The 18,745-nt window shown below is 41.0% G+C and overlaps 2 protein-coding genes across 2 annotated transcripts; both read left to right on the plus strand.

The window, feature by feature from the left end:
- The first annotated feature begins 1,790 nt into the window (after positions 1-1,790).
- On the plus strand, positions 1,791-5,781 carry gprc5bb (G protein-coupled receptor, class C, group 5, member Bb). Its single transcript, XM_028588707.1, has 4 exons — positions 1,791-2,595; positions 2,638-2,904; positions 5,475-5,587; positions 5,700-5,781. The coding sequence occupies exons 1-4, from the start codon at positions 1,791-1,793 to the stop codon at positions 5,742-5,744; spliced, it is 1,230 nt and encodes a 409-aa protein (XP_028444508.1). The 3' UTR covers positions 5,745-5,781.
- Positions 5,782-11,137: 5,356 nt separating this feature from the next.
- On the plus strand, positions 11,138-18,488 carry knop1 (lysine-rich nucleolar protein 1). The gene is made up of 7 exons (XM_028600428.1): positions 11,138-11,239; positions 11,626-11,700; positions 12,106-12,174; positions 12,289-13,458; positions 13,559-13,630; positions 16,879-16,947; positions 17,982-18,488. The coding sequence occupies exons 4-7, from the start codon at positions 12,337-12,339 to the stop codon at positions 18,285-18,287; spliced, it is 1,569 nt and encodes a 522-aa protein (XP_028456229.1). The 5' UTR covers positions 11,138-11,239; positions 11,626-11,700; positions 12,106-12,174; positions 12,289-12,336; the 3' UTR covers positions 18,288-18,488.
- The last annotated feature ends 257 nt before the right edge of the window (positions 18,489-18,745 follow it).

Below are 18,745 nucleotides of genomic sequence, written 5' to 3' on the forward strand. Positions count from 1 at the left end.
AAACCAGCTTTGGCTTCTCCTATCTGTCACTGAGCTCACTAGTGTCTGTCAGCATCACTCTCTCTCACACTGATCCAAATTGACTCGATTAGCTAGCTAGCACAGTGGTTGCTATCATGGTTTTCCTCATGTCGTGTGTCGCCTTCCATCCCCGCATGAAGCCATCTCCAGGGCAGATTACTCCACTCCAAAGAAAGACTTGGCTGATTCATGTCTTCAAGGGGTATTATGTAACACTCTCTACTAGGACGGTCACATGGCCACAGGGCTCACCTGTGTTTAGATTGACCATCTGCCCCTCTCCTTCCAAAGCCCATCTTCACTCTGCAATACACACACATACCGTCAGGGGACATCTGCTGAAGAGACCTTCATTTGTTTTGGTCCAATCTGGTGATCAAAACTCCAGCTCTGGTGAGGAAGAATTGTATAAGTGGTATGAGGAAGACGTAGGAGCCCGTAGGAGCCCGTAGGCGGGAAATGACTAATCCTGGATTGGCTGTGATTTACCAGGCTTAGATGCTGTACTTTTTTCCTATTTTCTTCCTGTTTAGACAGGTGCATCAGCAGATCATACTCCCCATGTGTGGGTGAACAGAAGTAAAGCTGGGATTGCATCTCTGTTGACACCTCTGCAGATTCAGCGTGAAGCAGGGAGAGAAAAACACAGACATGCAGACGGAATGAATAGAAAGAGGACAGAGGGAGCGAGAGAGAAGAGTGAAAGAGAGACAGAAGATATATTTGACTATGTGGGTGTGTTAAGTATCAAGGCATGCATCATAATTGTGGATTCTTCTCGGAGCAGCCGGACGTGTCACTGCAGCAGCAGGACATTAAGTGTCGTATTTTGTACTTTATAACAGTGGCAGCTGTGAGCGCATAAGAGGCAAAATGGAAACCGTTTTGTTTCTGCTGCCTCAAGGATTTCATTAACTCGGATTATAAAAAAATACCTTGAACTAGTTAAAAGGGATGCAGACTGGAAAATGATGATGATGCCCCTTCACTGTCAATAATCAAGAATTCAAGTCAATCATTTATCTGAGGTAAGTTTGAAGAGTTAAAACATTTTAATGCTGTGGTATTTTGTATGTATGTGTGTATATTTTTGTGTCTGTTTGTGTTTGCTCTGATACTCCTATTCTTGTTTGGACCAAGTTAAGTTTCATATCTTGACAGTGAGGATATTTTTCAAAAGTGAGAACATTATGGTCTCACTTACAGTATTCACTGTTTGAAGGTTAAAACTTGATATTCGGGTAAAGGTTAAAATTAGGCTAATGTTAGGGCTGGGGGAATGCATTATGTCAATGAGGGTCCTCACAAGTAAGTAGAAACATTTTGCATGTGTGTGTGTGTGCGCAAGCATACATGCATTTCTCCGTGCTGAGGGGTACTGAAACTCGACTTCTCAAAAGCCCAGTATGCGATGTAGTCAGCCCACGCTGTTTCCCGTTTCCATGGAAACCATTGCCCAGTGCTAAAAGCAGTTCTATTCTTGCTGTGAGTGCATGAGTGTGTTTGTGTGTTAAAGAGAAAAAACATATGAATCTCAGACATATTAATCTCCGATATCGCTGCGTATTGGAGCTTAAATATATTGACTGCTGTTCCTTCTGTGTATTGTGACTCATGAAGATGCTGTATGAACTAATATACAGTCATCACGACATTTACCTTCCTGGCCCCCTCCTCTCTGGATCTTTCTGCACAATATCACTCCTCTTGTGTATCTCTCTGTACCTTTCTCCCCATCACTACATATTTTCTGTCTCTGTGTCTCTAAGATGGCCGTCAGCCCTGTCATCATCTGCCTCTTGTCACTGATCGGCTATGGCTCTTCCCACCCCTCTCCACCTCCTCCTCGGGGATGCAGTGTGGATGTGGAACCTCCATACAGAGTGCTGTGTGACCTGGAGTCAGTCTGGGGTGTGGTTCTGGAGGCCGTGGCCTGCAGCGGTGGCCTCGCCTCTCTGGTCCTCGCTGTGCTCCTACTAGTCAAGCTGCGCTCCATTTCTGACCACGCCAGGCGCTCCGGCGTGGGGCCTCTTCTCCTGCTCCTTGGCACGCTCCTCGGGATCTTCTCCATCTCTCTGGCTTTCCTGGTGGGGAAGAACCAGGTGCTCTGTGTGATCCGCAGGGCCTTCTGGGGGCCACTTTTTGCCCTCTGCTTCTCCAGCTTGCTAGTGCAGGGTGTGCGACTCAGGAGGCTGGTGGCTGGCAAGACGAGCCCATCGGGCAGCTCCCTGGCAGCGCTCGGTCTGGCCTTGGCCTTGGTTCAGGGGATCATCTCTGCTGAATGGGTCTTGCTGACTGTAGTTAGGGAGGGTCACCCGGCCTGCGAATATCCACCTTTAGACTTTGCTCTGACATGCAGCTACACCCTGGGGCTGCTCCTCATAGCCATGGGGCTTTCTCTGGGGGTGGTGCTGTGTGGAGGAGAGATGATGGCAGAGGGAGCAGGTGGGAGTGAAGAAGATAGAGAAGGAGGTAGTGAAAAACGCAGATGGAAGTGTAACGCTGTCTGGCTCTTTCTGTCCAGTCTGGCATCGGCATTGCTATGGGTGGCTTGGCTGGGGTTTTATCTTTATGGCAGCCAGACCCTGAGAGGAAAGGGGAAAGGTGAGAGGTTAGGAGGAGGAGGAGCAAAGAAGGATGTAAAGGTGTTGGATGAGCCTGCACTGGCGGTGGCCCTGGTCATTCAGGGCTGGATCCTGCTGCTGTTCCACGCTATTCCAGAGGCGCACCTGTGTCTCCGGAACCCTCCACAATCCAACACGCAAGACTTCTTCGACACCACTCACACGTCCCCTCCTCCACATTTCGGAGATGAGATTCCAACGCATTCTCACCGACCCTTCCCTGAAAACCAAGCTTTTTCTATGGAGGAGCACGGTGCAAGTAAGCTTATGTAATGTGTGTGTGTATATGTGTGTGTGTGTGTGTGTGTGTGTGTGTGTCTGTGCATGTTTGTTTAACAGAGATAAATAATCTGTTTCAAAGGAAACACATTTTTTTCAACCTGGGTCAAATGCTGCCTTCAAATGGAACTCATTAGGTTGTATTTTAAACGTGTTAGGTTTTAGTAGAAATATGTTTGGCATTTAAGTGTTTTATGGTAAGTCATGAGGTCACTGTTGCCTAGAAACTTACAACAAAGATGGATGTTGCCTTGATTCCCCTCCAAATATCGGGAATAACTGTGTTTTCTGCATTCAATGTCATGCATAGGAATGAAAAAGGAGTAGACAACAAAAGTAACTAACTATCATGGAATCTGACATTTTAAAATAATACAATACTGCAATCAAAGCTATCTTATAAGTTTGAAAGGCGGTAAATGTGACTCTGGGCAGCTGACAATGAATTTAAATAGTAACCAGGGGCCATATTCACAAAACGTCTTATCTTAGGGTTTCCTTTTCTTGAGAATCTTTCACCGAGGGACTAAGTAGGCCTAAAGTAGGCCCTTATCTTTAGGATTTTTTCCTAACTTAGCCAGTAGCCCAACTTCCGGTTCAGCCGAGGAACAAGGATTCAAAGACCTATCAAATAAGGGTGATGAGATTCAGCCCCGATAACCATAAAACCACGAGTGCCATGTAGGTTTGTTTACAGCAAAATGTGGCTCACTTTTAGTTATGTACGCAATCCCAAATCTAATTAAACCTTATGAAATTCCTGATTATCCAACAGGCTTACAGGGAAATGTATGAGTCATTTCACTTTGGTTGCTCTCCATATTTATCTGAAGCCAAATTCACAGATAAAAAGCTAAGCCACGATGAACCAGGATAAACAAAGAGTGGAGGCCGTAGCAGAACGGGTTCACAGAGTGTCTTGCAAGAAAGTAGACTTCAGGAGACTGATGATATTGGTTGGCCAATTTATGGCTGACTGAGGAGGAGAACCTGACTGTGCAAAGAATTGGACAGCAGTCCAACTTGCACAATACCAGAGTCATACAGAGAAGGAAGTCATGTAACACAGTGTAAGCAAGTCACTAGAGGATTTACTTTGTGTTTGAAAGGATAAGAGTTAAGTCTTCTGTTACTCTCATTAATGGACGGTAAACTTCCTGCCTCTGTAGTTCTGCAGTAGAGCTCGTGATAATATATGGGATAGGAATGAGGACTAGAAATATGAAAATAAGACCCAGGTTGACAAAAACTGGAATTTTCCTTTCAAGTGAGACATTTGACGAAAAAAATAATAATCTTCCTCTTGCAAATGTCAAGTTGAATTAATAGGCAATGTGCACCATTTAACACTCTCATTAGTTTTGTAGTAGTGTATACTGGCTAATGTTAGATATAGACATTGTGTACCTGACTGTATGACTATTCTTTACCATGTCACTGATAAATATTTAACTGGTTTTATTATAAAAGAAAAATACAAGATAAACACACTGCACCTCATCTGAAGACATGTTTGGTTTGTTGCTTCTTGCTTGTAGTCCCACTACACTACTAGTTAGTCTAGTTAGTCAAACATATCGTGTCGTACTGATTTCAGAAAAAAATCTCCAGTGTGCATCAGACCAGTCTACCTCGCCTACTGTGTCCCACAATGCAAAGCGCTGACATGTTTTTATTTAACAACAAAGATGTATTACTTCCACTTTCCAAAACCGGAAACCAGCTTGACATGACACTCTCCTGGATGTATAACGAACATATAGGTTTATCTTACAGCCACCAGTGGTAATTATTAAAATGTTGTGTCTGAAAGACCATGTTTTGTCCATCAGTTTGGCTTGGTGCATGACGCTACAAACACTAAAATACTCTTTAGCCTCAGCCACTGTAACCATGGAGAAAAAGCCAAGGCGTGAATCAAAGCATTTGGAAATTCAAATTTCTGAATTAATCCCCCGTGTGGGTTTATAGGTGTGAAGGGAGTTACCAACTGGTCGGACAAATTATACTTCATCCTCGAGTTTGGTGCGTGTATGCGAGGGCTGCACAATATGATGAAAATATGCGATAACGTTGTTGAATAATGCGATAACGCTATTAGTTGCAATAAATAAACAGATGTGATGTACTCAGTTCTGCATTTCTGCTGCTTTCAGTGTTCTGCCAAAACACAAATTGCTTGTTGAATTTTAAAACAATTTAATTCCAACGTTCTTTAACTGAACAAACTTAACATTGGATTAAATATAAAAGGCACCACTAAAAACAGAATGAGAATTACATTTTTGTGTGCAGTTTTCTACTGATATTTTATTTCAACTAACAAAGAATCTTTGTGTCTATCGCGATGTTGTAGCATTTCACGATGTGTATATCGCGCAAGTTGATATTGTGATACAGTAAAATAAAAAAATCTATTTTGCAGAAGCACAGTCATCTATCATAGCGGTTACTCTTAAAACTGGAATCAGTATGATCTAGAAGATGTAAAAAGATGTTTAGCATTACACCTGTAACTTGTGTGTGTGCTTTACCTTGCTGATCTGTCAGCTCTCCGAAGTGGAACATACCACAGCAGCCATGGGAGTGTGCGTCCTGGCATCGCCTTCAGAGGTCACGTCTACCAACCCACTGAGATGGCTCTGGTCATGAATGGTGGAACAGTAAGTATGGAAGAAACACACACTCTGTGTACTTTAACCTCATTTACGAACTAATCAACCACAGGAGTACTGTAGGCTACTTGTTCAGTACTTGTTTGTCTCTCTTTTGTAGATGCCCACAGCCCCAGTCAACTACACTGGCCGACGGTTATGGTGATATAGTACAAGACTTGAAGAGGATACACTGGTGTAACACTGGTGTGTGATATTAGAATTTCCTGATGCCTAAGAAGACGGATATGTATTAAAAACATCACATATCACACAGGATGGAGTTGTTTGGCGCTAAAACATGTTTAATGTATTCGTGTTTCTGCACACATGTATGAATTTTACGTTTTTAGAATCAATCCTAATAGTATTTTTTGCTGACATTTTCTGGGTTGCCTCTTTATCAGCAGACTTGACATGAAATCACAAGAGAGGGAAGAGAAAGTGACATAACTTCAACAGTTTAGTAGATTTTGTCATAAAGCAAGGGCAATTTAAAGTGCATTATTTTGATCAGCGCACATCGTCTTACTGTAATACGTAAATAAATACACTGACAAGGAGTGTATAAGGAAGGCTAATGTTATTATATTTAAGGTAATGTGGTATTGACGAGAAAGTAAACTTAAAGGATGATTTGAATGTAGTGAAGTAGTAAACATTTTCTGTGAGCAGCTCTAAACAAATGCTGTTACTTACTGATGCCAGTTCATCGGTGATGTTTGCTTCATAAAAACTAGCCTACACTTTTTTTCTCTTTCTATTTGACGTCAAGCTCCATCTAAGGAAAGAAAAATCCTTTAGGATGTTTATGTAAATTACATGCATACGCCCACATAGCTTGCTTGGCCTCTGTATTACATGCTGGAAGACCCAAAGAATTCTGTGTTTTTCTCCCCATATCTCCATCTATCATCAGTGCTACTGGACAGTTCGACACATTTTGAGCTCGTGCAGAATTCTGGATGATCATCTTGTGACTTAAAAGGCTAAGACGAGTCTACAGCTCATGGATAAGTAGATTTTAATAAGCATATCCTAAAAGCCATTTAATACCGCAACACGTATTCTGCAGTATATAAGGTTTACTGTTGGAGGTTGTAATTTTGCACTTTATCATATCTGGACATTGTGATATTTGAGATGATCATTTGAGATGCATGTAAAGCGCAGTTTGCTAATGTATTTTGTCAAAATTAATTGTATTTTAAATGTTTTCTAGAATTTTGATATATATATATGGAAGATGAATCCCAGTTTTAGTGTTGAGTTGCAAAGTTAATTCTTGACATTAGAAACCATCTGAAGGGCTCAGAAAATGAAAACAACTACAATTCCATGACAACTGGGCGGACCCTATCTGCAGAAGAAGCTCTGGTACAGTAATGGACCTTGGGGTTGGACTTTGTCAACCAGTTCCACTCATGTTTCCCCAAGGTTTTTTTTGGATACAACAAGGCTACTGATCATTATATATAGGCCTACACTTTGTTTGAGATGTATGGCAACATCTCATATTATTCTGGCATTCAGGATCCCTTTAAATTTACAATTCCGTCGAATGTATAAAAAACATTTAGTCATCCATCACTGTGAGTTTAATTAGAACAGATTCTAAACGCTGTTTATCTTAGTGACAAGGCAAAGTTTGGCTTCAAGTCAAGACCGATTTCCTGTTGGCAGCCGCTGTTCAGATGCACTGGCAATTAAACTCTAAGGCAAAAAGACAACATACTTGACTGGAGGGTTGCAGTTTTCATCTTCTGAGCAACACTGAATTCAATCCAGGATATTTCATCCAGTTAAAATACAGTTCAAAAAACAACCACCATGTTCATGCTATGACCATTTCTTCTTGCTATAAGACTAAACTAAATAATTTGTTTTTGTGTACAAGTGTGTGCTGAGATATTAACATGAAGGTATTATCATCACAGGATCTTTATGTATTAACCCTATATTACTGAATCTTAATCATGTAAATAATACAAATGTGAAAATGTTTTTTTTCCTAATGAGATGCTCTTATAATGATAGCACTGTCACTGTTTTATGGCAGCGTAACATGAATGTCTGTAATGTGATTCGCACAAAGTGGCTAATACATCAGTGCATATTTTCTGGTAATTATTGTCTGGTTATTGAGCAGATTTTTCTTCATCCACCTGTCCTTGTACACGGATAGATCCATTTTAATGTAGGCATATGCTATTTCACATAGATGCAGCTATACAATTAGCTACTACTGTGAACACACACAACAGAGTAGAGACATGTACGGTGACAGAGAGAGCTCAGTGCATTGCAATTTAAATGGACAGTTCACCCCCAAATCAAAAATATATATTTTTCCATTTTTGTAGTACTATTTTGTTGCACGGTGATATGGCTAGTAGGTGTAGTTCAGTAGCAAGAAAATAGGTCCTACATGAAACTGCTCACAACCAGATCTGTGGATTAGGCTCTCTTGGGTCATGATTTCTGGTAGGAGGCATTGCTGTTGATTTTTTCAAATATATTTCTTGCCGCTTTGAGAACCACAAGCCGAATGCGGTCTAGGTCCATTATATTGGAGAGAAGGCAGACATATCTTGGCTCCAACACTGGCCAACTCACACCAAAACCATCTAGACGATGAATAGCACTACTGGTAAGAGGAAGAATGTGTTTTTTTTGATTTTGGGATGAACTGTCCCTTTAAGAAAATACAAGCAAATAAAGAAAAAATCCTCACCACTTTGACAAATAATAAATAAAACATAAGCAAATCATGATATGCAAGGTTTCCAGGAGACACTGAAAACTGACGTCCATGTGTAATTTTCTGGAAAGATTATTCTGAAAAGATGTTTTGAGTGCACACATGAAACAAAGAAATGTTTCCCTTCCAAAATGGTCATTCTAGACCCAGCTTTTAAAACTGGGTCTAGAAGAATAATATATTTTAAAAGTGTATCTATAAAACATTACAAAAGTATTGCATATTGCTCTTCTCATACACAGTGTGTGAGTTTCACACTTGTGGTAATTCATTATTGTCAGTAATCATGAAATGCTGTACAATGTATACAATGTATATGGAGTTTGGCTGGTTGATCAGCCAAGGGAAGGCATGTCTCTGTGGTATGTTAAATTGTGAGCCAGCTCACCTCATAGCCCAATCCATCAAAAATAGCAATGCAGCAGCTGTTCTAAAATATATTACTGTATGTGGGAGTGTTTTAAAAGTAACCTGTGCTATATTCAAGTCATGGCACCCTAAGTGCTTGGGCTGTGTAGCTGTCATGAGCTGTAGTCGGATGCTGGGGTTACAGATGGTCATAGGTAGTAGGCAGAAGAAGGGACACCAGCTGGACCCTGAAAGCTGTCATCAGAAGATGGGGATAGACATTTTTGGCAGCGAGTGGTATTATAAAAGTAGCAGATGGAGGCTGAGGTTGAAGGTGGAGGCGGGGGCTTAGACTGATTCCTGGCAAAAATTGAAGGCCAAGTGTTTCGAACTATTTTAGGTTTGTGTCCACACTTGAAGGCACAAGGACAAAAAGCGCCGGTAGCCTACACATGGAAGCAAGATGTGATACTTGTTGAATTGGGGATAACGTTACACACTTGGACTGTCTCTCCTTAAACGCATTCTGGTGTGAAGAATGAAATAAAGAGAGAGTTCCACCCCTGCCTACTATCTCACCTCTACCACACCTAGCGACTAGCCGAGTGAATTGGGTGTGACCGTCGGATGTGAGAAGTTACAAAAAAATGGTCAGATGCAGTGGCAAAGTGTAGGGGGAAAGATGCAGACAAAGACTTTGTTTGAAGAATACTGATGCCTTGACACTGCAGCTTTATGTGCTGCCAGAAGCTCCAGGCAAAAGTAACATTAACTGCTGGTTTATAATATACCTAAACCATGGTTTTATTGTTGTTTGTTTAAATGTTCCCATTTTTTCCCTGTTGTATGTTGATTTCAGTTAGACTATTTAATATATTGATTTATAGTTAACTAAATTTAGTACAAAAAGTAAGGAAATTTGTGTTTGGTAGATTATTTCTCTGTGGTAACAATGCTTTTTGGCAATAAATCTTATACTGTTGGAAAGCCTCTTTAGTTCCTATTCAAATGGTGCCCCATTTGTAAGGAACATGCATTTGTGGGATGAGCAGCAGCGCTGAGTATGTAGGTTGCGCCCAATGCCAAACAGCTTATTCTGCCATTGACTCGTTTGGTGTTTGGTGGATTGGATGATTGAAGTTTGAGGAAACAAGACATATTGGCAATTTAACAATTTATTCATTTTACAAACAGGAGCCTCAGTAGCATGTGGAAGACCCATACACAGCCACAACAGCCTAGCACCTCCTCCCCATGCTGGTCACCAGTCTGGTCACACACTGCTGTGGGATGGCATCCCATTCTTCAAGCAGCATTTGTAGCAAGTCAGCCTACATGGTTGTGTTGGTCACTCTGGCACGAACAGCACGCCCAAGCTGATCCCACAAGTGTTCAACGGGGTGGAGGTCAGCACTGCTGGCAGGCCATTCCCTCCTCTCCACTCCCACATTCTGGAGGTAGTCTCTGATAAAAATCTTGGAGGATAGGGTTCGGTCCCAGACTGTGGAGATATGGGATTAACACTGGTTGCAGAATCTCATCTCTATATCTCTCTGCATTGAGATTGCCTCCAATGATGACAAGCCTCGTTTTTCCAGTGAGGGAGATGCCGCCTCACACCATCACACTGCCTCCACTAAAAGGTGTTACTCTATCGGTGCAAGAATCACCATAGCGTTCTCCGCGTCTTCTCCACACTTTGACCCTATGATCCAAATGCCGTAGGCAGAATCATCCAATCCACCTAACGAGTCAATGGCAGAATAAGCTGTTTGGCACTGGCAGAGAAGATTTGGCAAATTTTTCATGGGCGCAACCCACATACTCAGCGCTGCTGCTCATCCCACAAATGCATGTTCCTTACAAATGGGGCACCATTTGAAAGGGAACTAAACAGGCTTTCCAACGGTATAAGCTTTATTGTCAAAAAGAATTGTTACCACAGAGAAATAATCTGCCAAACACAAATGTCCTTACTTTTTGTGCTAAGTTTATTTGTTTACTTTTTAGTATTATTTGAAAATATGCCATTCTAAGTCATTTTGCTGACTGACTGCAAGTGTGACATGTTGGTTCAATGAAGGGACACAAATATATCTAACTGGGCAAGCTAGCGTTAGCTTAGCCTAGTGTTCCACAACTGAAATTACCATCCCTACCTTCACGACTAACCTACCTTGTTTAATTGATTAAATAGACTGTAATAGTTAAAACAAACAAACAATATTAAATTAAAACGACAACAATACCTGGGGTTTAGGCATTTCACCTCGAGTGGTTAAGGTTAGGGGATTGGTCAGGGGATAGGACAAATGGACGCCTGGCCAATAGTAGTGTGTGAATGGCGTGGCCATAGTGTGGGGAAAATGGGGACATATATAAAAGGGAAAAAAAAAATATATATATATATATATATATATGGAAAAATATCGCTACTTGCGCGGGGTCATCGTTGCTACGGACGCCTGACTCGTCGCTAACAGGAAAGAGGAAAACTACTTCCAGGTTAAGAGAGTAACCGGTTATCCACGTGAATTATCAGAGGATACAAAGTAAGTAAACCGCTCATTAAGTTTACATTTCATAATGCATTGTGCAACTATGATAAAAACGTCTCACCGTCTGGCTGACTCATTATTTTGTTTCTTCATCGGTTTAACCTTATAGCTGCGATTTCACGTTAGCTGCGGTTAGCTGCTAGCTAATGTTAGCACGAGTTACCGAGAGAGTGCTATAATTAAACGTGGTCAACTTATTCTGCTTTAAAAGTGTTGTTGGTACTGTGTTATTACTCTGGATTTGTTACATCTTGTTTGTTACATGTCTTCATTCAAGTGTATCGTTAGGTGTTATGGACAAACATTAACTCAGGTATTAACAGTGGGACTGAAAGCATGTTGATTTGCACCAGCAGAACACTGTTCATCGTTTGTTTCAGACGGATTCCGATGAGGACGTGATCTTTGTTTCTGAAAAGTGTGCACGTAAATCCAATGAGATTATCGTTGACCAGGTACCGTTTTGCAATAACAGATATCCACACACATGCGAATAAGTAGAATAATCCAGGATTGAAACCCTAGCTTTAGTTTATATAACCCTTCATATAGGTCTTACTGTGTGACAGTGTGCTAAAACAACACTACACGTAGCCATACAAAGCATGGGAATTGCATGAATGTATTTTTTTTAACACAAAACTCAGCATGGGTGAATCTGTAATAGTCCACAATATACGATTACATAAGTAGAACCTTTAGCAAAGTTCCACCTGTGCAGAGTTTGAATTGGCTGACACACACAGGCTGATGCATACATGTACGATCTGTGAAAACATGTTTGCTGATAGAGAAAAGAGTCATTTTTTATGGTGCATTTTCATAAACATTTTAGCACAATTCTGCTCTGTTCCCTGCAGGCAAAGCGACTGGCCTTGCAAAGAGACATTGATCAGCAGTCCCAGCCCAGACAGCTAGCCAAACCCTTGGTTCGTGTTTATTTTTCTGTTAATCACACTTGCACATACGCAGAGCCTATGAGCCTAGTTATGCAAAATATCAAAAGATGTTTTTTTATGCAGTAATTGTATTTCTCTCACCAGACAAGCCAGGGGTCTGTTGCTGTGGAGAGGCGAGTGGAAAGGGAGAAAATGGAGACGGGGCAAGCAACGAGTGAGGATCATTTTGCAAAGAAGGAGAAGAAACACAAGAAAGGACAAGTCTCTCTGCCTAAAAAGAAAAACTTTACCGTTGATGATGGGATCCTAGCAGAGGTGAAAAAAGAAAAGAAGAAGGGTAAAACAGTAGATGTTATTGTTATAGATACAGATAAGGAGTCTTCTGATGGAGGTGGTGAAAAGGAAGAGAAGAAAAAGAAGAAGAAGAGGAAAATTGTCACTGAATCTCTGACTGATGGCAATGGTTCTGATGTTAATAATAAAAAGAAAAATGGCAAAGCAGTCAGCAAAAAGAAGAAGCAGCAGCAGCAGCTGCTGGCTGAGAATCAAGTGGAAACTGAACAGTTCGGTTCGGTAAAAGAAGAAGTGGAAAAGAAACAGAGGAAGAAGAAGAAAGTAAAAAACAAGTCTGAACAAATAAAACCAGAAAATGTAAAGATGGAGAAAGAGGAGGAGGACAAAGAGAAAGCTGAAAAGAATAAATATCCAAAGAAAGCCAAGAAGGGAAAACTCATTATAGTTGTAAATACAGAGGAGAAGCAAATTAAAGAAAAGAAGAAGAAAAAGAAAACTATTGATGATGACACAACAAAAGCTATGGATGGAGTTAGTGTGACAAAAAAGAAAAATCCAGCTAAAGTGAAAGTGGCTGAGAATGGAGGGAAGTTAGAAACACCAAAGCGAGAGACTGGTGAGGTTGAAGAGGTAAAGGTGAAAAACAAGAAGAAAAAGGAAGGCAAAACGGTGGAGAAAGACAATCTGCCCAACAAGAAGAAAGACAAATCCACAGAGAGTGAGATTATTATCATCGACGAAGGGGAGCTAAAGAAGAAAGGGGGAGGGAAAAAGGGCAGAAAAGCTTATGTGGAGGTCAGCGAAGAGACAGAGCCAAAGAAGAAGAAAAGGAAAAAGGGAGAACGGGAAGAACCATTAGTAATAAAATGTGAAGAAGTTGAGGAGCAGAGTAGTGAAACAGGAAAGAAGAGCAAAAGGAAGAAGAGCTCCAATAAGGAGGGAACATCGGTGGAGGCTGTGAGTTCTGGAACTGGTGCAAAGAAGAACAAGAAGATTAAAGAAGAGGTGGAAGACCAACAGGTGAGTGTGTATTGTCAGCGGCAATTGACACTGTGCTCAGCTGTTGGGTTTTAGTTTTTGCCTTGGGAGTGAACCTTGTTTTTGTTTCATTGTGTTGCAGGAGTCACCCCACAAGGACGTGGTCTTTCTGTCAGAGAAGACTGGAAACACAGATGAAGTCACCATCAACCAGGTACACAGGGCTCCTATTATTAGTCCATCACTGTGTTACCCCTATTTTCCACCGGACGCGCCGCGTTCCGGAGGCGCCGCGGCCCCCGCGAGCAGTCGCGGCCATTCAAGTCAATGCTTGATATTCCACCAGCCGCGTTCCACTGCGTCCCAGGAGCATGGGTGAGGAGACTCTCCGCTCCGCTAAAGATACGCGCCAGGTCTGTTTTCATGTGAGCCAGGCCGCAATCGGACAGCTGGGACAGAAGTGGAACAGCGAGAGCACCCAGTCAATTTACTTACATACATACATACATACATACATACATACATATATATAATTACACAACCTGTAACCCGTGTTTTCACAACCTGCTACCCGTGTCCAGTGCGCTGTAACGGCAGTCAAACCGTAACTTACTACCCGTGAACTCGTACCAGATCGTTGTACTCCCAGTTAGTTTTTGACTATGGCAACCCCTGTTGATGTGATTAACGGTGAGAAATAGAAATAAATAGGCAATGCAAGTAAATAAGTAAAGTAAATCGCTAGTATCAGCTAGCGCTAGCTAACGTCAGCGTTAGGTAGCCGCTAGCTAACGTTAACGTTAGGTAGCCTAACCTGAACCCTGCCAACGGCACAATGTTTAGCTAGCCAGCTTTGACGGTGTGCCAAATGTCATTATTTTTATTATCAGACGCACAAATCTGCTGTACATGAAGGCTCGCGCTAGTGAAGTGAGTAGCCACTTGTGCGAGCAGAGCTTGGCTTGTTGACGCGAAGATCATCAGACCAGAGCCGCAGAAGGGTTTGTCGTGACTTTGCCTGGAACGCTACCGAGTCGTGAGTCGTGACTTGAAGTCGTAACTTGCGCGCTAAAAATTGTGTCTGGAACGCAGCAATAATAAGACATCACAGATCCTTTTTATAAGGACAACACCAGAGAAGAGAAGGCATGGAGTTTAATTGCGGGATTGCTTAGAGTAGAAGGTAGATATTAGCTTAATAAACACATGATTGTTCTTTTCAAGTACTTGTAGAGAAAATAAAATCGCGTTTCGGGCAGGCAAGACGCTCCGCTTCTGAGACACTCCCGGTGTGGTATGGCGCGTGACAGAGGCTGGAACAAAACTGCGGCTCAGACCCGCCCAGTGGAGAATCCAGGTTAAACCCCCTGAACACCCACACAGGTCTTTCAGTTAATCTGGCTGATTAGACCTAGTTGAAGGCGGGCCAGAGCTTTGGTGGGAATTTATTAGGCCACAAATATTCATCTACTAATAAGAATAATAAAGGTGTCATTTGTCCTCCCCTAACAGACGCAACAGAGCTAATAGACACTCAAGAAGATATCAGTCATGTTTCCATCCACATGTTTTTATGCAAATGAAGTGGTATCAAATGAAAAATGCCTTATGGAAACAGTACAATTTTATTTCATGAATATCGACACAAAGTTTGTACGCTCAATCTCATCGGATTTTCTCTATCGGTAAACGGCTTATGCGATTAAATGCTGATGGAAACACTATTTGCCGAATAAATAATGAATTGCGATTACTTTTTATGTAATTTTATGTTCGCAACCCGTCATAAAAGTTTTAGGTCATTTACGCCACGTTTCCGCTTTCTTTGCGGACATGGCGGGTGTCAACAAAGACGGATATAAGTGGATGAACGAGAACACAAGACTTTTTTAATTTAATTTACTAGCGAAATATAACGGCTATATTAGATAGCAAAAATCTTTATTGTCTGGCATTTACGTGCATCTGCATCATTTTTTGATAGCGTTGATGTCTTATTATAGCTTGATACGTCGCTATCAACAACAAGCAGTATTAATAATTTGTAGGTAGACGGCGACATCCAATATGGCTAGCAAACTTTGTTTGAAAATGTTAGCTTAAATGTTGTGCGATTCAGTGAACGGCACAACACCTTTTAAAAAAATCTATTCGATATACCGTTTTGAGCGCAAAACAGCATGTGACGTCATTACGCACAGTTTTTTATTCCCTTTAAAGCCGTCCGATGGAAACACACTTTCACCGGCTTTATTCGCATTAATGTTTTTCAGCAACCTACAGATAATTTGATTGAAGTGGATGAAATCATACAGTATCTCACAAAAGTGAGTACACCCCTCACATTTTAGTAAATATTTCATTATATCTTTTAATGGGACAACACTGAATAAATTACACTTTACTACAATGTAAAGTATTAAGTGTACAGCTTGTATAACAGTGTAAATGTGCTGTCCCCTCAAAATAACTCAACATACAGCCATGAATGTCTAAACCGCTCGCAAAAAAAGTCAGTACACCCCTATGTTAAATTCCCATAGAAGCAGGCAGATTTTTATTTTTAAAAGCCAGTTATTTCATGGATCCAGGATACTATGCATCCTGATAAAGTTCCCTTGGCCTTTGGAATTAAAATAGCCCCCCCACATCATCACATGCCCTTCACCATACCTAGAGATTGGCATTGGGTACTTTCCATAAGATCATCTCTCAATGCAAATCAAACCAGCTATTAGTCTAACCGACATAAAACCATGCCAAGCACATGTACACTGTTATACAAGCTGTACACTTAATAAAGTACTAAAGCAAAGTGTAATTACTTCAGTGTTGTCCCATTAAAAGATATAATGAAATATTTACTAAAATGTGAGGGGTGTACTCACTTTTGTGAGATACTGTAGCTAGCTACAGTCTATCCACACCCACACAGTCCTAGGAAGAAGTCTAATCAGCCAGATTAACTGATAGACCTGTGTGAATGTTCAGAGCCTTTTAGTGTGATATTTATTGCTGTGCATAAATGTTCAATATTTCGGGAATACTCTTATTTGCTTTCTTGCTGAGAGTTAAATGACAACATAGAAACTAAATCATGCAACCACTATTTGTAAAGCTCGCTAAGTGGCATGTATCTTGTTTGTCTAATCCATTTAACCGTAACAGCTCCTGGCTGTAGTTTCATATTTAATGAACAGACATGAGAATTGGCATCGACCTTCTGATGTTAATCTCAGCACAAAAAAAAAAGTGTATTTCCCAAAATGTTTAACTGTTCCTGTAATTAAAGCCAATATATAACTGTCTGTATTTTTATTAATGTTTATTTTAGACCACTTTGTTTCTTCAAATAAATGTGTAAATTGCTTTGTATACCTGTTTTCTATAATATGTAAAACAGGCAAATATTATATAATAATAAATATAATGCTTAATGAAGTGTGTTTTGGTTTGTCATAGGAAAGAAGACAGGCTTTACAAATGGAGATTGACAAGGCCTCTCAACCTGAAAAACCAGCCAAACCTGCAGTCAGTATTACTGCCTTTCTTGTAAAACTATTGAATTTCCCTTTTTCTTTCTTTTTCTTTTTAAAGGGTACTGCTGTGTTTTAGTATTGCAGATTCACGAGATTAGGGGACTTTAGAGTGATTAAAAAAAAGAATAGTGAAAATTGATGCAGCAGAGATTTCCTGATTATTTATTTATTTATTTTTTCTGCGTTATTATCGTTGGTGAAGCTAAAAAAAACAAACACTGAACCTTATATTTCCCACAGTGCAACTCGATTAGCCTAGAATCTAGACGCACCCTAGCGGCAGCAAATTTTGCAGCCAGGGGGGGTCTAGTGGCTTGCGGCTTGCAAGCTGGAAAAACCAAATTCTGGCCAATCGCACTGTGTATAGAGTCTGTGGGCGGGCTTATGGAAGCCGCTGCTGGCGAACAGCGGTCTTTCGAAATTGGCTTTGGCCGCGACTCTGCAAGACTTGGAGTTAAGCTTTTCGTGAAGTCATTCTTAAAAAAGGAAGATGTGTTCGGAGTTTTGCCGACCGGATGCAGCAAAAGTTTAATCTATCAACTAGCTCCGCTACCTTCTTTGTCGCTCTGCCTGGTTGTAGCGCTATCCTATTGCGTGCAGAGAGAATTTGAAAGACAACCGTTTATCCCGCCCCTCGGATTGAGCCCTGTCAATGGTATGTTCCCAGACCCAACATCTTGATGTGGGTCTGGCTTGTCAGGCTACAACTCGATAGCATTCTTGTTAAACCCACCCTGCCTGGTAAATGCCCGCATCTTCTTAACTATATTTCCCCAGTTTGTAACGCAGGGTTTCTATTATACACTTGTAGTCTACAAACCCAACAAGTTTTCTTTAGGTTGAGAACATCATCAAGGTTATTTTTTTCAGACTTTAGAAAAAGTCCTGGCCCAAGAAGACATTATAACTGTTTTCACAGACTGATTATAACCACTGATGACAAATAAACTGAGCTTTATGTGTAAAATCAGTTGTGCTCTTCTTAATGCGCTTTGAATATTTGTCCCCAATGTGTCTGTTCCTCAGACTCTCGGCCAGTGGAGCACCGCCCAGTTTGACAGCTCTGATCAGCAGCAGAAGTTCCTCCGGTTGATGGGCGGCTTCAAAAAGGGTTTCCAGCCGGCCACGGGAAACGGTGGTAAAGCAAATATGGCGCTGGGGAAGGACGCACAGCAGCAGTTGCAGCAAGGGCTTCTGGGAGAGTTTGAACGCGCTCAATCGCGCAGACTGGACTTTAGTAACAGAGGGTCAGGACTTGGGTTCACGGCACCACCCAAAAATAAGTTCTCCATTGACATCAATACATGTCGATCAGTTCGCTTTGATGATTAATTCACGTGTGTGTATATAATGGAAATGTGTGTGATTGGACAAGTTGTTTTTTATGTGTAGTTATAACTGTAGATTTTGCACACTTGACTGTTTGTTCGGGTCCACTGGGAAATCTACATCTCACAACAGAAATCAGAGACCGAACACGCAGCACAAAATGCCATATGTACATTCTGTATATTAAACATCCTTACTGATTTAGGAACTGTACTGTGTTTATTTAAAAGCAGTCTTGTATAAAGTAATCAAAAGCAATACTTGAGTAAAAGTACAAGTATCTTACCAGAAAATTACTTTGGTAGAAGTTGAAGTCTCCTTTTAGAATATTACTAGTAAGTATCTGATATTAACAGTAATTAAGTATCCATAGCAATTTTCTGATATTAAATGTACTTAAGTATTAGAAGTAAAAACAAAACTTTGATTATGAACTTTATGGCCAAAGGTGTGTAACGTTA

This window comes from Perca flavescens, chromosome 2 (assembly GCF_004354835.1).
Source record: "Perca flavescens isolate YP-PL-M2 chromosome 2, PFLA_1.0, whole genome shotgun sequence".
Taxonomy (NCBI): Eukaryota; Metazoa; Chordata; class Actinopteri; order Perciformes; family Percidae; genus Perca; species Perca flavescens.